At 47.8% G+C, this 19840-nt stretch overlaps 2 protein-coding genes across 5 annotated transcripts in view; both read right to left on the reverse strand.

Moving 5' to 3' along the window:
- Positions 1-11907, reverse strand: part of LOC116081420 (apolipoprotein L3-like) — a 14876-nt gene extending 2969 nt beyond the window's left edge. Inside the window, exon 1 of one of the 4 annotated variants that reach the window (XM_031357971.1) lies at positions 11786-11907. Coding sequence is in view for 1 of the 4 variants with exons in the window: in XM_031357963.1 (XP_031213823.1) it covers positions 11226-11262 (37 nt within the window). In the remaining 3 variants the exon portion in view is untranslated. Of the gene's footprint in view, positions 1-6858; positions 6967-11225; positions 11411-11661; positions 11709-11785 lie in introns of those variants that run through there. The other 3 variants (XM_031357980.1, XM_031357963.1, XM_031357991.1) reach the window with 3 other exon arrangements.
- A 4144-nt stretch (positions 11908-16051) lies between these two features.
- On the reverse strand, positions 16052-17850 carry LOC116082481 (apolipoprotein L3-like). Its single transcript, XM_031359374.1, has 2 exons — positions 17807-17850; positions 16052-16916 (listed from the first exon to the last, which is right to left on the reverse strand). The coding sequence occupies exons 1-2, from the start codon at positions 17848-17850 to the stop codon at positions 16052-16054; spliced, it is 909 nt and encodes a 302-aa protein (XP_031215234.1).
- Between the last annotated feature and the right edge of the window lie 1990 nt (positions 17851-19840).

The following is a 19840-nucleotide window of genomic DNA, read 5'->3' on the forward strand; positions in this document are numbered from 1 at the left end:
CAGCTGGTGCGGTGAACACACCGTGGTGCCGGTACCTTACAGATAGCCAGCTGGTGCGGTGAACACACTGTGGTGCCAGTACCGTCACCTTGACTTTCTTTTCTTTTCTTTTTTAAAGATTTATTTATCTATTTTATGTATGAGCACACCATTGCTCTTTTCAGACAACAGAAGAGGGCATCAGATCCCATTAGAGATGGTTGTGAGCCACCATGTGGTTGCTGGGATTTGAACTCAGGACCTTCGGAAGAGCAGTCAGTGTTCTTAACTGCTGAGCCATCTCTCCAGCCCCACGTGTGACTTTCAACCTATCTAGTTCTGACTTGGGTTGGTGGTTTTTTTGTTTTTTTGTTTTTTTGGGGGGGCGCTTAAGAGGAACATTCAGAAAGGAAATTGAAGTGATATCAGAGTGTGTTGAACACAATAAGGGTGGATAATGTTTTTGTATTATAGTCACAATGCATGGATCAATGTAGATTACAGAGCCCCAAATCGCCCTCTTTGGACAAGATTCCGAAAAGAAGTCTTTCTTCCTCAAGATCCTCACAAATTACACAAAGCAGTCATTGATCGGTGCTGACTTTGGGAGTTGTGACTAAGCCATACGACTTGCTCTCCTCCACATCCTCAGGCTCTTTCAGTCACACCAAAGATGACAAGGTAAAGCGAAGGTTGCCCCTCATATGACCCAGATTGGGCTACGAGGTGGATCCCTACAGACCCAGGGTCAGGGCACTGGCTTTGGTCCTTGGTGGCCTCATCTTTGTCTGCTTTGGAGGCCTGCCTAGTAGAGTCTGAGAGCAGAACATGAGCAAGGCATATAGCTATGGCTGCCCCGAGAGGCCATGAGAGCTTCTGGATCCTTGGACCAGTTACAGGATCTTTGAGAGCTTTCCTTTAGAGCTCACTAGATGGTCAGACTCTACGGAAAAAGAAGTAACACAGTTTGGGAGAAAGTTGTGACCCCCGGTAGCAAAGGCAGGCAGGTGGCCATGGATCTGGTCATTCCACGGTTCCCTCCAGGGTGGCTGCCAAGACTCAAAGGGACTTAATTCACAGGGCTCAGTCTTTCCCTGAGCCCCACAGCTGCTCCCTAATGAGATCAACCATCCGGCTCCTCCTCCCTGTCTCCCTCAACCTAGCCAGGGCAGTGGCCCCCTGCCCTGTGGTGTCCACGGTAAGCTCGCTCGAGAAACTGAGGTTGCAGCTGTGAAAAAGAATCAAGTCAACACATGAAAGGGAGAGATGGGAAGAGTTCCCTGGGGATGGGAACTGTGTTTGTATCAACTGAGTAACTAACTGTTTCAGGAGCCTGAGCTCCCAGGCTGAGGTCTCTGAGAAGAGGAGGCAAGCGTGAAGCCTGCTTGCTTGTTCTGTCTTGCTCTGTGAGGACATCCTGTTGTGCATGTGGAAGATCATGCCCTGAGGCCTCCCAGTCTCCTGTGGTGAGCTCTGTGCATATTTCCCTTTGCAGATTGCATCCCTGCAGGGTAATGCGTTACAGCCCCAAGATCCTATGGAGCCGCCCTGCAAAGGAGTCCCTTCCTTTGCAGGAAAACAGTACACCGTGATGAAGTCTTCTCTTGGCTCTCTTTCTCTCTAGACAGAAGGTGGAAGCATGTCCATTCTGTGGACATGGCTAGCCCACACTTTGTGCAGCACACATGTAGACTCCCCCAGGCCTCTGGCTCACAGCCCTGATCTATAGCTGGTTCTTTCACTAACCTGCCTCTTGCCTTGGGTCTCGATGGTGAGCCTTCCCCAGCGCTGAGAACAACCACAGCAGGTTCACCTACTCCTAGGAGTCCCTCTGAAACTTTGGGCTGGTGGACACCAACAGCACAGAAACACTGGGCTTCCGTGCCTTTGAAGAAGGTCCTAAGGTGCCCGTGCCAGGACACCCAAAGGTGGGCTTCTCTATTAAACCATTGCAGCCCAGGCCGTTTCCGGGAAGATGGCATCGTGTTGGCTTACTGGCCTCATCGCAAGAGGATAATGGCTCTGATGACACTGGAGGTCAGGCTACTCTGAGCAGAAGCCAGGACCACCACCCTACCCCACTGTGGAATTTGCTTTTCTCAGACATGAGGTCACTGGCCCAGTGACTGAGGGACTCAGTCTTGACCAACAAGCACAAGAAGATGATCTCCGGGACCTTGCTGAGGCACAGGTGTGAAGGAAAGCTGGCTGTACCCTCCTTCCCTCACACCTCAATTCCTTACCCCTCCCCCACTTCACCTCACTTCCTTTTTGCCTCATAGGTCACAGGACTTTAACTATCAGGTAGCCAAGCTGGTATCCTCAGGAGACATTACATTTTGGTAAAGTGTCTGTGCCCATGTCTCAGAGTTCTCTGTGAGTCTGTGCAGAGGAGAAGATTCATGGCAGGGCTCTTGGGAAGCATACCCTTGGCCGTGTGAGCGATACTCAGTACAAAAACAAGTGAGCATGTACAGTTTTGCTTCTCTACCTTTGTTAAGCCCTGCTTCTGGCCCGCTAGCCAGTGAGCCTTCTTGGACATGGCCCTGGAGGTGTGCAGATGATGCTGTCCTTCTCTGCTCGTGGCCACCTGAAGACCCAGGCTGGGGAGGCCTCCCTTCTCCATCTGTGCACATGCTCTCCAAACACTGCAGCACAGGGACTCCCAGCACAGCCTCTTCTGGTGGTTTCCTCACATCTCCTTCACTAGGCCAGACAGAGGCCAGGGCCCCAAGCTCCTCGCCCAGAATCTGTAATTCTCTTCCAGGTTCAGGCCCGGGACCTTGACCCCAGCACAGAGAGTCCCCACGATTGAGGTTTGGTCTGTTGCTGTTACACAGAACTCGTCTACTTCAGTTGTGCCTGGGACAGGCCTAAAAACCTGATCACAGAACTGAGACGTACACTTCAAAAGGAGTCAGCCTCCTGAGGTAGTCAGTCACTGACATTCTCCTAACTCAGAGGTGTTCCAGATTGACTTCTGCTATAATCTGTGGAGAGATCTGCATGCTTTCTTTATTCAGGTATAAGGGTGCCCTAGGAAATAGTTTGTTATAGCTAAAATTGAGATTTAACATTGTTTCCTGGCCTCCACAGTGTTTAAATAATCCTAATTGATCTCCTAGCTGTAGTTAGCTTGGAATTTCTACAAAGGAGCTTCTTATCAGACAGAGTGTCTCCAAAGTTAGAGATAGCAGTTAATCACTAATTCCCAGAGCAGTCCCACAAAGTTAGAGATAGCAGTTAGGCACTAATCATCAGAGCAGTCCCACAAAGTTAGAGATAGCAGTTAGGCACTAATTATTGGAGCAGTCCCACACAAGGCAGAATTGTTTAACTGACTAGAGAGAAGTTATAGGGCTTCCCTCACTGATTATTTACGTTACAGCCAAGGAAGGCTAAAATATGACCCTTAGCTGCTTACCTCAAGACAGACTCTGAGAGTTTATCTTGGGGCTGCCAGGACAACCCAGTCCGAAGAATGACACTACTGCTCCTCTGCCGTGCACCTGGCTGATTGATTGTACTGACTGACCTTGATGTAACCATCTCCTGCCTATGTGACTTCTGTAGTTTGCCCTGTTCTCTGTATGCCATATAAGCCTGATTTCTACTCTGTACAAATTACATTCAGTTACAGCACTCCCTTGTGTCTGTTTCTGTTTGTCATTTCTTTGCCAGTGCTTTGTCTACCTGACTAGGACCTTGTTCCCCCCACAGGTTGAGGGAGGCCCGGACTGGCCGGCCTGTGGCAGTTGCTATGCATTGTAATGTTAAATACAGGGCCTGGTTGTGTCAGGGAAGATAGAATCATCAAGTACATCAAGTGACACTATGTGACCTTGCTCCTTGATTTAAAGCTATTGATTGAGTAAAGATGTTGTCAGCCTATAGCTGGGCAGAAGAGACATAGGTAGGGATATGGTTCCTGGGCTGGGGGGGTCACGAGAGCCATGAGGAAGGAGAGAAGGTAGAGAGAGGAGAAGGTACCAGGGGGTAGGTGAGTCCTGAAAACATTGCAAGGATAATGTCTGGCCAATTGGAGTTAAGAGTGGCCCAGATGGAACAGGGCAACTTATTCCTCAGGGTTTGATAGGGAAGTAGATAATAGCAGAGAGGGTGGGCACCTGCCCAGTTGCCGTGATTTAAAGGCTTATTAGAAAATAAAGGTTTTGTGTCTTTTATCTGGGGGCTGACTGATCAAAGGCGGGGTGTAATCTCAACCCCCTGATTGAGATTAATTAATCCTATAACACCCACAGCCTGCTGCAGCCCTTCTCTCCTTATCTCACAATCAACTTCTCAGGCCTGTTCTGGGCTCTTCCCTCCCTACAAAAGCCCTCCCGCTTCCATCCATGTGAAATCACACACACTGCCTCTTTGTGGCTGGCTTCTACACTCCCTCCCAGGACTAAATATGGTGACCTCCCAGGACACTTTTTTCTGGGGCACCAGTGTCAGCCATGATCCCAGGAGTAGGCCAGTGCCTGTGCCAGAACCAACTAAGTTAGTCTTGTCCTCTGGGTCCTAAGGTGCTCCTGACATGGACTCTGGGAGACATTTATTGGACATAGAATCACCAATATCTGAGGATATAGTCTTGTTAAGGAAAAAGGACTGATTGATTTTTAATTTTCTTCTTCCTCCTCCCACTCTATCCTCTTCTCCCAAAGTTTCTAGAAAGTTCTCTGCTTCTACAGGCACAGAGGACTAATGACCCCATCCACACACACCTGAAATCTGATAATTTACCTCATGATTGACAGACAGGTCGTGGGCGGTTTATGTGATTGTTCACATTTGTCTCTGCCCCCATGCAGATGCCCTTCCCGTCTGATTTCCCAGGGACCCCATTCTCTCTTCTCTATCTCCCAGAGACTGGACAGAGGGCTAGCTGAGGCCCAAAGGAGGCAGGCCTTGGCCCATCACTCAGCCTCTTTCACAAACTCCTCAACACAACACAGTCCCTCGTCTTCAGTTGCCCTGGGCATGTAAAGACACGCTCAGTGACAGTTCATGGCATAATCTTTGGGCTTCTTTTATCTACTAGTCAACAGTTGTCTCAACCTGGTCTTGGCAGCAATAATCCTGGTCCAACATCAGGATGCTCATAAAAACTGGCGGGTTCTGAGCCTCCTGTTCTCCTCCACATCCTTCAGTTTCTGTATTTCCCCAACAGTGGACTCCCATGAATCTGTTTTCTGCCTGGGGCCTACTGTCCAGATCATAGGCATCCTGCACCTGAGTTGAGCTGCAGAGCACTTGGTGACCCCATCGGAGGAATTGCCCATCCTGCCTTGTGTTTAGAGCAGAGCGAGAGAAACAGCCAGACAGCAACCTGGTTGCAAGGCCAGTTTTTCTGAACTTGGGGCTGCGGATGACACCTACTTTCCCGGAGTTCATCCCTAGAATGAGGCAGTTATCCTTCTTTTCCAAGGTAAAATTGTGAGGATGAGGAGACAGGATGGAAGAGGCTCAACTTACTGAGTTTGAACCGGACCCAGATGGCTTTGGCTGTGTAGATGCCGTTGGCAGGTACACCTCTGAATCATAAGGACAAGCAACCTCTGGCCTTATAAGAACTGGGAAATGGAAAGCGAAACTCTCATCTTCCAGGCAGCCGTGGACCAATCACACACTGGAATGGGCACATGTAGGGTGCCACCAAGAATCCTACCCACCTTGCCAACTCAAAAGAGTGACCTCAGCTCAACATTCCAAACTCTGCTTTGCCAAGCCTTCTTGGGTGGGGCTTCCAATGGTGGGAAGGCCACCACCACTAACTGTGGAGCTCTCCCCTGATCATGCTCAGCACCGCCTGCTCTAAGCAAATGGAGCACACATAGACAACCAAGAATGCGCGTGTGCACACACACACACACACACACACACACACACACACCACTGATATTTAAAGAACAGGTAATATTTTAGAAATTTAAAGTTATTTCTGTTTTTCTGTCTCTTCAAAATCCCTTGCTCTGTCTCTTTTCTTCATCAACATGAGATTGAGCAAATCCACAACAATATGCAGAACCATTAAAATATTCACAGCTGAGAGGCAGCCTTACAGGGGACACTGAGAGAAAAGCATGCAATGAACTAGTACGTCAGTGCAGTACTGAATAGACGCAAGTAGGGAGGGCACGAGGGCCTGCTGCGTCTTTACCTTAAAGAGAGAAATAAGGGTCTCAGCCTGCAGGTACACAAGTAGAGCCCATCCTAACCAGACACCCTGAAGGTCTGCTAAGGGGCAGCTTGGTTGACCAGTGACATGGCAAGAAATGTCACCCAGGGTGGCTGCCACTTCAGAGGTGGGGATTCTGAAGCCTATGCAACCTTGTACTGGCTTAGGAATCAGAGGGTGAACACCAGCACCACCTAGTGGAGTTCAGGAGGGGCAGCAGCCAAAGCATTTTGCCACCCTGGTTATTTCATCCATCGAGTCCATGCCACGGAGAGTATACTCAACATAAGCATGCTGGACACTGTAGTAGGTGCCTTAAAACATGGGTACATCCATCTTTCTCTAGGAACACCATAGAGTAGGGACACTATATGATGATCTTCCATCTAGCCATGTCTGGGCTTCTGAAGTCACTCAAGATACAAAAACTTCAGGCTGCAAATCACAGGAAAGGAAAGTGTATCCCCTTCAGAGCTCTGGGTGGCCACCTGAGAGTAGAAGAGGCAGCCATTGCCCCAGCCACTGCAGTCTGGCCGACAGCCTGAATCCAAGTACACTCCCATGGGCCTTTGCTCAGATCCAGGGTCCAAAGAACGCGTGCCGACCTCAAGGAGGACCACAGCAGAACAGTATATAGAGGATGGAATGTAACTCCCGGTTATCACGTGTGTGACAAGATGCAGATAACTCACCTTCAGCTTGACACCTACGAGGGTCACTCTAGATGCATTTGCAGAAGGAATACAGCATCCCTGTGATTCCCATTTAGACAGGGTCCAATGATTGACACAGAGCCTGCGCATGGCTCCCCTTGAGGACTCTCTGCTGAGTACTGAGGATGGAGCCAGTGAGCTTTAAATAGATGAGGGATCCAGTCTCCAGAGTGACTGTTACAAACTAGCAGCAGGTTGAGAGTGGAGGCTGAGGAGGGTCCAGGAGAGTCACCCCATCAGGCAGTTCTGCAGAATGGACAAGGGTACCACTCATTCCTTGTTCACCACAGAAGGTTGGCTGTGTCACTGTCATGCCAGTATATGTCAAATATCTCAGTATTTTCATCTAGGTTCCACTTAGTCTGTTGTAGTAGACATAGTGAGTTGGGTGTGGCTGGGTCCCCAATGCCTGCTGCCTTTGATGCAAGCTGTTCAACATTCAAAAGCCATTGCCCACAGCCTGATAGGAACACCAACTGCAATGTTGACATTACAGCCTACCAGGCAACAATTGCTGGTTGTATCCTCTACTGTACACTCTGCTTCACACACACACACACACACACACACACACACACACACACACACACACACGGAAATGGACATTGTACTAAACTTGGAGCCCTGCTTTCTGACCTGACCTTGAGATTCAGGAAGAGAGGAGCGTTTGTGGCCATTCCATCATCTTGGGGTGTTTCTGTGGTCTTTGGCTTTAGGAATCTATGACAGGTTGTGAAGTTATTTGGCTGTTTAAGGATGATGGCATGAGTGGCTACAGCTAAGGGTGTGACTATATAGAATAATTGCACATTGACATTCTACCTGACCTGAGATTCCCTTCCGGGGACATCTCTATAACCTATTGCCCTCCTCGTCCCCTGACTGGATGGTTCAAGATCTGCTCACCTCAGTCAATCTATTGCGTCTCCTGAGAGTTTGCAGTTGTAATGGCGGGCATTAGAAGTCAAGGTATTTGGACCTAATTCATCTGATGATAGAGCCCTGGTAGGGTATCCTGGTGTTGGTTCTGTGACCTCATGTCTGGGGCCAGAGTGGATGCTGTTCTTTTTGATCCTTTGAATATACTGATTCCCTTCAATGGATGTTCTTGTTGTTCAAACCAGTCACTATCACGTACCACTCAATGACCCTCAATTCACAGAGATCATAAAGAGAGTCCAGTGGTCCAGGCACAAAGGAAACTTCAGCACTTGGTGTCTGATGCACCCGGTACCCAGGGGACATCTCAGAAAGGATATAGGGTAGGAAACAGGTGAGAATTAGCCACAAAGTGAAACACATTATTCAGATGAGAGGCTAAAAGGTTACCATTGCTCTGGACTTCTTCAGGAGAAATGAGAGTCTATTGCAGGCCACCCAGGAACCTGGGCTGATAGACACACAGTGAGGAGTCTTCAGCAGGGTGGCAGGCACTCAAGGACTCACTGAGAACTGCTGGTGCTCCTTGGGAGGGACAGAGGGTTAAAGATCAGTTTGCAAGCCGGGCAGTGGTGGTGCATGCCTTTAATCCCAGCACTTGGGAGGCAGAGGCAGGCGGATTTCTGAGTTCGAGGCCAGCCTGGTCTATAGAGTGAGTTCCAGGACAGCCAGGGCTATACAGAGAAACCCTGTCTCGAAAAACAAAAACAAGAACAAGAACAAAACCAAAAAACAAAACAAACAAAAAAGCAAGCAAACAAAAAACCAAACCAAACCAAACCAAACAAAAGCCAAAAACCAAAGATCAGTTTGCAGATCTGAAGCTCTTGGTCCTGGATAGTGAGGGCTTCCACTAAGATGTCCGGTGGGCAAATGGAGAATTGATCCCTAGTGTGGACTAACACAGGACTTTCTCAAAATTCCATAACTGGACATTTTGAGGATGGTCTCTGAAGGTCTCCACAAAAGGTTTTAGCAGAATTAACCTCTCACTCGAGCAGTAGAATGGAGAACATGTCCTTTTATCCACCGATGCTCTTTTCTCTCTCATTCCTCACAGTCAGGAAGCTTGCTCCAGACTGGTTCCTTAATAAGCCACATGTGAGGAGATCATAACCCCTGAAGGTGTCACCGGGCATCCCTGGGTTCAGCACTCACATTTAGCATGAAACTGTGGGAGTGTGTCTAATGGAAGCCTCAGGAAGCTGAAAGCAGTGTTTAACCACAGCTGTATTCTCAAAGCCCAAGAAGGCTCCCTTTGGAACATGTGCAGGGGCAGTGTCATGGAAAGAGATTTCTGGAAGCTCTTGCACGAGTCAAAGGGAGTCCCAAAGCAGACTGGAGGAGGATCTGTCTCTCATTGTCCCTCTGCAGCTGGCCCTTGCATAAACCTTTATAGAGTCCCTTGAGCCTAGCCAGTCTTGGCCTTGCAAGATGGCTGAGGAATGCCCCTGTGCCCAGCCAGGCCAGACAAGCATGAGTTGCACCCATTGTACCAGTGGGGCCTGTAGATGGCAGAGACCAAAGGGAGTGCCTGACTGAGGGAGAGAGAGTGAGCTCACAGGAAGGCTGTGGAGGACTCAGTTTCCTGACGTCCTGGATGAAGGTTCATAATGGAGGACACGCATCTGGTACTCAGGGACCAGTCAGCTGACAGAACACAGGCTCAGTGTGTCACGGCAGGGATCCAACTTGGCTTGACTGCAGGTATCTTGAGATGTAGCCATCAAGAGTGGCCATTAGATGTCCCTCCTTGCTTTTCCTGCCCAGGTTCCCTGCCATTTCAGTGGCACATGGACCTTACCACAGGACCCTGTGCTGTCAGTATTAGACACACACCTGCTGTCAGTGAGACAGCAGCAGCCATTTTTGGTTCTGGTGAATGTCACCGTTATCCTGTTCACCACACAACCTCTCCAGCTTCCCTTGCTCTCACTTCATCCATCGTTCCCCACTGAAGACTGTAGTGCAGGGCATCCCTTCAATTTCTGTACATTCCTTTTGTCCCATGACATTTTCGTTATGTGGTTGATTGTTTCATCCATTTTCCTGAAGAGTCAATAGTATTTATCCAACCCAAGTCTATAGAACACCACACAGGCAGAGCCAGATGACCCGTGACAGCCTCTGGGGCAGCAACCTTGTTCCTAACTTCGGAAGGAGCTGGAAGCATATGGACGGTGACTCTTCCTTTCTGTTCGAAATAACCTCAGTGTCTTTGAATTCTGATATATCTAGTTACATTTACTCAGTCAGTGTGTTCACGTGTGTTTGGTAGGGTGCATGGGTGGCGGCCATGCAGGCTTAGGGTTGCCAGAGAGCAGCTTGAGGGAGTCAGGCCTCACCTTCCACCACAGGCTCCCCAGAATCAAAATCCACATCATCACGTTTGGTAGCAAGAGCCTTCATCCTTCGAGCCATCCTGCCCAGGCCAAAAATGTAGCTCTTCACTTCAGATTGGTTGACACTGCACACCACAATTGGTTTGGCTTCTGATAAAATCAGTCTGCACTCACTCCCCTGAAATGTGCTGTGGTGTAAAATCTGGCCAGCAAAGGAGCAGGCCTCACACGGAGAGCTGGAGAGCCCAGGTTCATTTTATGCTCTCTGGCCTGGACCAGGCTTAGTGCTTTGCAAAATGTAGCCCAACCTGGGTTTTCTGGCTGTTTTTCTGGGCTGACAACTGTGCTGCGTTTGTTCCCTAGGCAGCCGCCTGCAGAGGGCGCCTCTCGGCAGAGGTCCTCTGAGTTAGGTGTGCTTAGAGAAGCAGGGCTGACAAGGTTCCAGCAGCTTCTGCAATGTGTGCTCCCTCCTCTTACCCTTTCCACTGGAGGAGGGAGGGGGTGAGGGTGTGGCAGGGGGCTCATCTGAAGCAAGCAGGAACCTGGAGCTGAAGTTAGCATTTTAGCATGAGTATGTTAGAGTAAAATTGTCGTTCATTTTATTTCTACATGACCCTAGAGCCCTGAGGGAGGAATTCCAAGTTAAGCTTCCACAGTGCAGAGAGCAGTTTGACCACTAGGTGCACGTTAAAGGCGATAGATACATGTATGATGTAAATAAATTCTTTCTCACCTTCATCACTACCGTCCTTGCATCCCACGGGGATCCGCTTTGATTCCATTGGTTTTTTTAGATGACCAGAGTCCCTGGCAAGGGCTCCGCCCACTCTCCTGTCACCACCAATGCCACCCATATTTAAAACCCTTGCTCTGGCTTTTGCCCGTTTTCCCCAGACGTCTCGTTGCTCTCTCCTGCACAGCGCAGTCTGTGTTTTCAGGCTGCTTCCCCATCCTCTTCTCTTCCCCTTGCTGCTGTATTTTCTTTGACCCACTAGCTATCCACATTAACCTTGTTCTCAGCCACAGAAACACAAACAGCGTTCAGTTCCACAGACTTGCTCTCACCTGCTTCCCCTCTAACTGGCCACTGTGTCCAGGCCATCTTCCTTGACCCCTGTGCTTCTTAGAGACGGGCACCACTGAAGCAATCTTACTGCACAGCCTTGTGGGTTTGGGCGAGTTCAGCATACACAGCTCACCCACTGTCGTATTGCTTCAGCAGCTCTAACTTTTGTCTCATTGTGTGGATGCCTTTTGAGTTTGCTGCAAGGATATACACATCCAGTGTTGGGCTCTGTTTGGCCCTGGTTTGGGCCTTGAGGACAAACCTGAGCCTGGCTCGAGTTTTGTAAACTGTCTCAGTCACTTCGGTACTGGAGTGACTCAGCATAACCTGCTTAAGCCTGCCTTTGCCTAGCTCCTGCTGAGGTAGAGTAACTGTTGGTTCCGTTAGTCACCCCATACCCTTCATCAACTTTCCCCTCCCCCTAAGTCATCTCACCTCAGCAGAAAACTTCGCCTTCTCTCTCAGCCCTTTATAAAGAAAAGATTGATACAATAAAACGAGTTCCTGCTTTGACAGACTCCCAGCTCCAGGTGGTAGAGATCCTAGCCATGACACTTACCATCCCGCTCAGCCCCGGGAGAGGCTCGGCTGGACCAGGTTCTCTCCCTCTCGCCTTAGTTCTGCCGGCAGAGAGCCTGCCCGGCAATCCAGTGCAAGGAAGGTGACCCCAAATACTGCCCCTCTGACTCTGGCTCCTCTCTTCATTGGCCAAGCAGGATCTTCAAAGGCTCCCTACATCTGACTAGATACTGGGCAGGGAATACTAGATACTGCCCAGGGATGATCCTCCTGGGCATCCTGCTGGCACAGAGGTATCTCCTGATTGCTTTCAGAGTTTTGTTGATATCTTTCATTGCTTTAGAAACCTTTCTAGAAGCCTCAGCTAGGGTCACTGAAGTCCATTATCTCTCTGGCAGTTGAAACCAGGCATCGGGGTTCAGCTTGGTCTGACAACTTGCTTGCTTTAGCCACAGCCACAGTGGTAGCACTGATGGCAGTAGCTGATACTCCCAGCCCTGGCCCAGCTCCTAAGAGCAGCAGACTTCCCCCTAATGTGAAGGGGGCCAGAATCATACCTGGGACCCCAGAGGCAGTGCCTGTGAACTGACCACCACGTCAAACCCTGTGCATCTCTTTAATCTTGTCACCCTGGTCTCAGAGCTTCCTGATGGTCACTGTGAGCTTACTTTTCAGATGAAGGAAACCATCTAAAACCTCTTCCTGTGCTACTCGTTTTGAAGGCTGTTATTGTCGCCCACACCTTGTGTACTTTGTGCTTCTTCAGAATGTTATTTACCACAGCTTCCTGCTCCTGCAACAGATGAGGTCAAGCACCCAAGGCTCGCGGAACAAGTCAAGACCACCTAAGTCAAGACCACCTACAAAGATTCAAGAGCATTTGAGACCCAGATGTAGTTAAGTGTTAGGCCAGAAGTTGAATTCCTCTGAATGTGGATGGTGTAACAGGGGAGTTTTGCTTGTGAATAAGGACCTGGGGAATCCTGGATTTCTAATTGTGCAAACTGTCTTCTGACTATGCTGACCTTGGAAGCTGTCTCAGCCTTCCTGATATTCAGGGAGCTCTGAGTAGAACGGAGATGAGTCCCAAATGCTACCTGAGAACTCTGCAGCAAAGCTGCGTGTGGAGGGCACATTCAAGCCCACCCTTGGAGGATATCAGAGCAGGGGTGAAGAGGTGCCCTCCTCCTCTTGCATGCCCTCTACTTTGTGCCTTTAATCCCTCCCTCTCCTTCCAGCCCTGCTGTCCTGCCTTCCACCTACACCTCCATTCCAGGGTCACTCACAGTCTCTCCTGACCCCTGGCTGTGACCCTGGTCCTGTTCTTTCTGGGCTTTGAGGATGCTGGCACTCGATTTTCCATCCCTGATGTGTTGCTCATCCCAGTCTGTCACCATGTCCTATTAGACTAAACTCCCTTCCCCAGTGTTTGGGGCTCCTGATCTTAATAAGGATGCTTAGGATTAAACCCAGCTCTGGGGCATCTGTATTGTGGGCTCTCTGCCTCCTAAGCCCACAGAAGAATCCTGCTGTTGTTACAGGGATGGGAGGAAAGGGACTGAGGCAGAGCCTGGATCACAGGTTGATTTTGTCTACACTTTTCTGACTTGTCCCGAAACAAGGTTCTTGAGTCCTCTCTCCTCCAAGGAGAATTTTGCCTCTTGTTTATTTGCACTAGGCTTTCAAATGTAAGTTTCAGGAATACCTTCTATGCACTGATCATATTTTAAGCTCTCCTTGTATATTATGATCCTGTTTTTCTTACACTAAATCTCAATGGCGATGACACTGAGTCAGGAAGTGGTAACTGACTTGCCTACATCATGTAACTTGCAGATGTGGTCCTGCTACCTACAGGCATCCGAGCGAAGGCAGTGTCCTCTCTTCCTGTCAGGGTCCTAGTGAAAGGTGATCAGCTGAAGATATGGCCAAGAGAAGGAATTGAATGGGCACCCGGGAGAGATAAGGAACAGTGTTCTGGCATCTGAAGGTGGGAACAGTGTATAGCAACAGTAACAGCTAACTAATATCAATTGTGAATAAGGTACATGGGTATGGGCTTCGGTTGAAGGCCAGCTTTCACAGGTCAGGGGAAACTGAGGCAAGGGCATAGAGTTGGCGATTGCTCACTCAGCAGACTTTTCTCTGAGGGAATAGAGCTTGATTCACTGAGCCCACACTCCCTGTGTCTGGGAAGAAAACCTTTGACCTCTTTGGGGGCTGGTGGGAAAGAAAAATAAAAAAAAGGGCAGAAGAATCCTGGACACACACAGACATGCACACACATATAGACACACACACATGCAGACATACACACAGACACAAACACACATACACACATACAGACACACACAGAGACACAGACACACAAACACACATACATACACATATAAACAGTTGGTGGGTGGAGCAAAACAAGCTCCAACAACTTTATTTTTCTTCCATATCTTATATATCCAAGCAAAATCTTTCAAGCAGCATAAAAATTACAATGCCACTATATTCTATTAATCATCTATCTAGTAAATGATTATAGAAAACCAGTATGTTCCCAAATGCTTTGTTCATGCAAAGCATTTTACCTATCACAGGTGAAGAAAGCGCAGATTACTCTCAAGAACCCCCAGCATTTGTAACTAAGCAACTTGTTATAGGTCAACAAGGTGTAAGCCAGCAAGATAATTCTCTCAGGTAGTTTGTTTTTTCCGGGAAGCCTGCAACTTGCAGTGAGAAAGAAAAAATTATTTTGTTATTTACCTTGAAAGGCAATCTTATAAAAATCTCAACAGAATCACAGATCTAAATTATATGATATTAATTTATAATTAAGATCTTAATTTCTATTAAGAAAATCAGTCATTTCTATCTTAAATTTCCAGCATGCATTAATAATCTACTCATTATCAATTTTTTTATTAAATTATATCAGGAAGCTGAGGGCAAAAATGAGTATAAGAAGTCAATCATTGGGGTTGGAGAGGTGGCTCAGCGGTTAAGAACACTGACTGTTCTTCCAAAGGTCCTGAGTTCAAATCCTAGCAACCACATGGTAGTTTACCACCATCAGTAGCACCTTCTTCTGGTGTGTCTGAAGACAGCTACAGTGTACTTAGATATAATAAATAAATAAATCTAAAAAAAAAAAAGAAGTCAATCATCACTTTGATCACAAGCCTAGTGTTAGCAAGAGTGGCACTTCAACAGGACCAGTCAGCTTTTTATTGCTCTTGTTCCCTGACCTCAAAAAATCCTCCTTAACTATTAAGAGGGTGCCTTTCTGAACTTCAAATTGTTTTCTAGGATTTTCTACATTAGAGCCACTAGCAAAAACATTTTTTTAAAAAATATTTATTTATTCTTTATATGTGTGTACATTGTCACTGTCTTCAGATACACCAGAAGATGGCATCGGATCCCATTACAGATGGTTGTGAGCCACCATGTGATTGCTGGCAAATGAACTCAGGACCTCTGGAAGAGTAGTCGGTGCTCTGAACCCCTAAGCCATCTCTCCAGATCCCTAGCACAAACATCTTAGCTTAATGTCTCCATCTCCAAACTCTCTCTAAGGGTGGTGGTGGTTGCTGACAATCTACATTTCTAAGTTCTGAGGGTGGTGTTTGAATCATAAATCTGCTCCAGTAGCAATGTTAGATAATTGGGCCGAATTCCATGAGTTCTAACACCATTTGATGTTCATCTAGCACAGGCCTCTACAGGCTTCCGTGCTGGGGTTCATGGCTCTGTGAGCAGGAGACCCAGAATGTGCACACATGCTCTGTCTACACACAGCATCCTGCTCTGAGCTGACCAGGTGATCCATGTGTGGATCTATTTCCTGAGGATCTCACAACTGTCATCCCACTTGAGGTCTTCCTTGGGAATGGCATCACTGTCAGCCTGTACACAGTACACTCTGGGTGGGTGATGGGAGCAGCCACTTCCCTTGGTTTTGTATTTATTCTTTCCTTCACTGTCTCCTGGACAGCGATGGAACAAGGCTATCACCACACTCTGCCCAGTGATGGAGAAGATCAATTCTATGAATCCACCTGCGAAGTTTTCAGAGTTCTTAAAAAAGCATCTACTTTTTTTTCTTGCATAGTTCTAAACAAGTCATAGAGAAAAAGAAGGGCAGCAGGCCAAAGGGAGGTGTGAACAGTCATTGCGACTGTGCACTTGGCTGAACTGCAAGGCAGTATGGAGCCTAAACGGGATACAGTCAGGGGCTCCCGTGTGTTCGTGCCTCTGTCCAGCATACTCCCTCCCTCCCCCAGTCCTCTGTGCTACCCTGAAGGGGAAATGGTCACTGAATCAGGCTGTCATGGACCCGGATGAGCTCCTGCAACTTCTGCTCCAGGTCCTGAGCCAGCTGCCGCAGCTCTGCAGCAGACTCAGTCTTTGCTCCGTCATGCAAATGCTTTGAGTCTCCTACAAGGCTGACCAGATCCAGCAGGAGGAAGAAACCTGCGGTGGCTGCACCCATGATCCGGGCTCCTTTGGTCATGGCCAGAGTGGTACCTCCAAAGACTTCCTTCACCTGTTTAGTGATTTCGGTTGATGTCTTCCCTGTGGTCATGAGACGCTTGGTGTTAGTTATTAGGCTAGGGTTGGTTTTGGTCAGTTTGATGGCATGAATGTTCTTCTTTATCTTTTTCAGGTTCTTGAAGGAAGTCTTGCATAAGGAAACAAGTCTGGGGCTACTCTGATTCAAAATGTCTTTCATGTTTTTCGTTGTGTCTTTGTTGGTTGGCACCAGGTTGCTGGCTTCAGCTTCAGCAGACACCGAACTCACCTTTTCCACAATGCTTGTGGAAACACTTGTCACAGCCGCTGCTGCCCCCAGCCCCAAGCCAGTGGCTGACAGTGCCAGACTGACTCCTGCTGTCACAGGTGCCAGAGCCAGACCAAGGATTGTCAGGACTCCGCACACAGCGCTGCTGGAGCTGGCCACCACCTGTGAGATGGTGCAGTCCCTGTGCACCTTGTCAACCTTGTCTGCCAGAGCGTGGAGCTTACTGATGTGCTCCTCAAGCTCCAGTTTCACCCGAGGATAAGCATCCAAGAACCTCTCCTTGTGCCACAGGTCATTTTGGAGCTCATCTTCATCTTCTGTATCAATATCAGCTAGAGTCTCACCTAGGGCTTCACTCAAGGCATTGTCCTCTTTCCTGTAACAGGAGAGATGAGGTGAGCAAGGAAGACAGCTCATAAAGTAAGATCTGTCCTGTGGGAACCACAGAGCACTCACTGTGAAGCACAGGAGAACGTTACAGCTGTATAAACTTTCTTACTGGGATGAGCACACTTGACAAATCACACCATTCTTAGTTCTTAAGGACACTGAGTTCAAAACCTTCTATAATTGTCCTTTTAATTTTTTTACCTTGTGTGTATGAGTACTTCTCCTGCCATATTCGCCTCTGGGGCCCATGGAAGGCAGAGGAAGGCAGGCATCAGATCCCTAGCACTGCAGTTCCAGACAGTTGTGAGCCATCACGAGGTTGCTGGGAAGTGGCTTCAGTCATCTGGAAGAGCAGCCTGTCCTCCTCATGGCTGAGCTGCCTCTCTCACCCTCCAGCACACCCTTTTATTGCTAGACATTAGTAAGGGAGCCTTCCCCTCAAGGTCAGTGTCATCACTACCAAAACACTTCTCCCTAGGAACTCTAAACAAAGAGAGGTGAGGTTAGAGAAAAGAAATAATCTCATATTTTACAGAAGGTAGTGTTTGCTTAAGAGGGCCGTCTCCTATGAACAGTTGTCCCTGGCCTGAGCTACTGAGACATGGCCTGTGTGTCCTACAGTGTCCTGCTGACCAGCAGTGTCCGTGTTTGCCTGGAGCCTTGTGCTGCAAGACTCTGCAAGTTGCACATCCCTAAGAGAGAAGCGTTAGATAGGACATTCTTTGAAGCTCAGGGTCTTTTTGCACTGCAGTGGTGTATATTCTTGAATGGATGGGACAGCTCACAGCTAAGATCTGTCCACTCAAAACACAGCACATAGATTTCCCCTCCAGGTGTGAATGAAGTTTAAGGAAGAGGAATGGATTCCCCATTCACCTGTGGTCCCATTCCCAAGGCATCTCACTGTCCTTCTGCAACATGTTTCAGTAGAAGGCAAAATTCAGGAGTCAGAACACGTCGGTTCCTAAGAACTTCCCATTAAGGAATTCTCAGCCTGAGAAAGATGAGGTGCGGGGTGGGGGTGGGGGATTTTACTGTCACTTCTGACCCCAGAGGAAGGAGACACTGGAGGCATTGACTTCCAGAAGGGAGGGAGACCCCATCACTCGTAGGGATGGTGTATTTAATGAAGGCCCAGCAAACTTCTGGACACTGAAGTTAGGTTGAGATGATTTTTTTCCTTGAGAAAACTTTAAATTTTCTAAACTGTTTCCCAGTATGGATGGACCTGGCTTTCTATGCGTTTCCTGTGCATCTTGCGCTTGCCCTGCGCAGACTTCACAAGAATCCTAAGTCAGGTTGTGTGAACACCCTACCTCTGATGCTTAACCTCCATCAGGCTCCCATGTCCAGCCGTTGGTGAGTTTGGCCTTGGCTTTCCTCAGGTGGAAGCCCATGAGGTCAGCTTCACTATGCTCCTACTCTCTGCTCTCTGCTGTCCTCACTCAGCTCATCTGCTGTGAGTCTCCAGCTGAATGAACTTACAGAATTGTTCTGTGTCTTTGTGTTAGAGCAGCAGTCCTGAACAGTGTCTTCCTGCTTGTGTTAACGTGTATCAGAATAACTGTTCTTTCCCATGGGAGCTTTCTTGGTGTGTGACACTCCATGTGACCTTTCACATGAGACACTGTGTCCTGAGGACAGCAGAAGACTCTGCTTAAAGCCTTTGAAGGGACCTGAGAATGTGGCTAAGTTGGTGCAGTGTTTGTCACACAAACTGGAGGACTCGAGTTTAGTCTTCCAGAGGCCACATAGGAAAGCCAGGTGCTGGGCCTCTCCTGTTTTCCTCAGGAGAGCCCTTGTGCTCTCTGGTCATCCAGACTAGTCACAGTGATAAGTTCTAGGAAAATAAAAACAATTGTTATTGTAATGGGCTGGAGACAGTTTCTTTATTCAGAATGCACGGTTCTCTTGCATTAAAATAGGTTTTGGCAGTTATAATCAGCACTATATAGAGTAGCTTTATTTACTATGTCTTCTCAAGAGACAGGGCCCTAGATAAAAACTTACAAGCCTTAGAAAAAGCGTCAGAGGAAACATTAGAAGAGATGCAGAATTTCATAGATCAGACTATGAGGAAGTGATAAAATTTGGAAGCAGAGTTTAGGGGATAACTTACTAAAACTAGTAAATACAAGTAATGTGTAGGCCACAATATCAGAATTATAACCTAGAGAAAAATTAAAGTCATGGGAGCAGGGCCTAGAGCAGAAGCTACAGGAGTGTCTAGAGCAGCATGAACAACAGAGAGGGAAACTCAAGACCCAGTAGCATGGCCAAGAGGGAACACTGGAACTGAAGGTACAGGGACTCATAGGTCAAGACAAGTGACAGGGAGAGAATGAAGGTCACAGACAGGAGCTAGAAAAGATGCTAGAACAAGTGATGCAGCTGCTCCCAGATCAGACTGAGTGGCAGGGAGACAATAATGAGAATTGGAAGCAAGGCTTGGAGAAGAACCTTTTAAAATTAATCAATCAAAATAAATATTAGACAGCCGAATATCAGAATTACAATATAAAGAAAACATTAAAATGTGGAAGCAGAACCTTGAACAGAGAGAGTGCAGGAACTTATGGAAAAGGAGGAACTTAAAATATCAACTAGGGAAAATACTCAGGTAGAGACAGAAGAGAAAATTAGAGAAAGCCGCCGGGCGTGGTTGGTGCACACCTTTAATCCCAGCACTTGGGAGGCAGAGGCAGGCGGATTTCTGAGTTTGAGGCCAGCCTGGTCTACAGAGTGAGTTCCAGGACAGCCAGGGCTATACAGACAAACCCTGTCTCGAAAAACAAAAAAAAAAAAAAAAAAAAAAAAAAAAAACCAACAACAACAAAAATTAGAGAAAGCCAAATGAAGGTTGTTAAACTATAACTTCTGGAAAGTATACAGAGAAGACCACCAGACAAT

This window comes from Mastomys coucha, unplaced genomic scaffold (assembly GCF_008632895.1).
Source record: "Mastomys coucha isolate ucsf_1 unplaced genomic scaffold, UCSF_Mcou_1 pScaffold11, whole genome shotgun sequence".
NCBI lineage: Eukaryota > Metazoa > Chordata > Mammalia > Rodentia > Muridae > Mastomys > Mastomys coucha.

Excerpts from the sequence above, each read along its gene's own strand:
- LOC116082481 (XM_031359374.1), bottom strand. The coding sequence starts at position 17,850 with ATGTTGCAGAAGGACAGTGAGATGCCTTGGGAATGGGACCACAG. Across the intron at positions 16,917-17,806 it reads CCTTGGGAATGGGACCACAG|GAAAGAGGACAATGCCTTGA; the intron begins GTGAATGGGGAA and ends CTCCTGTTACAG.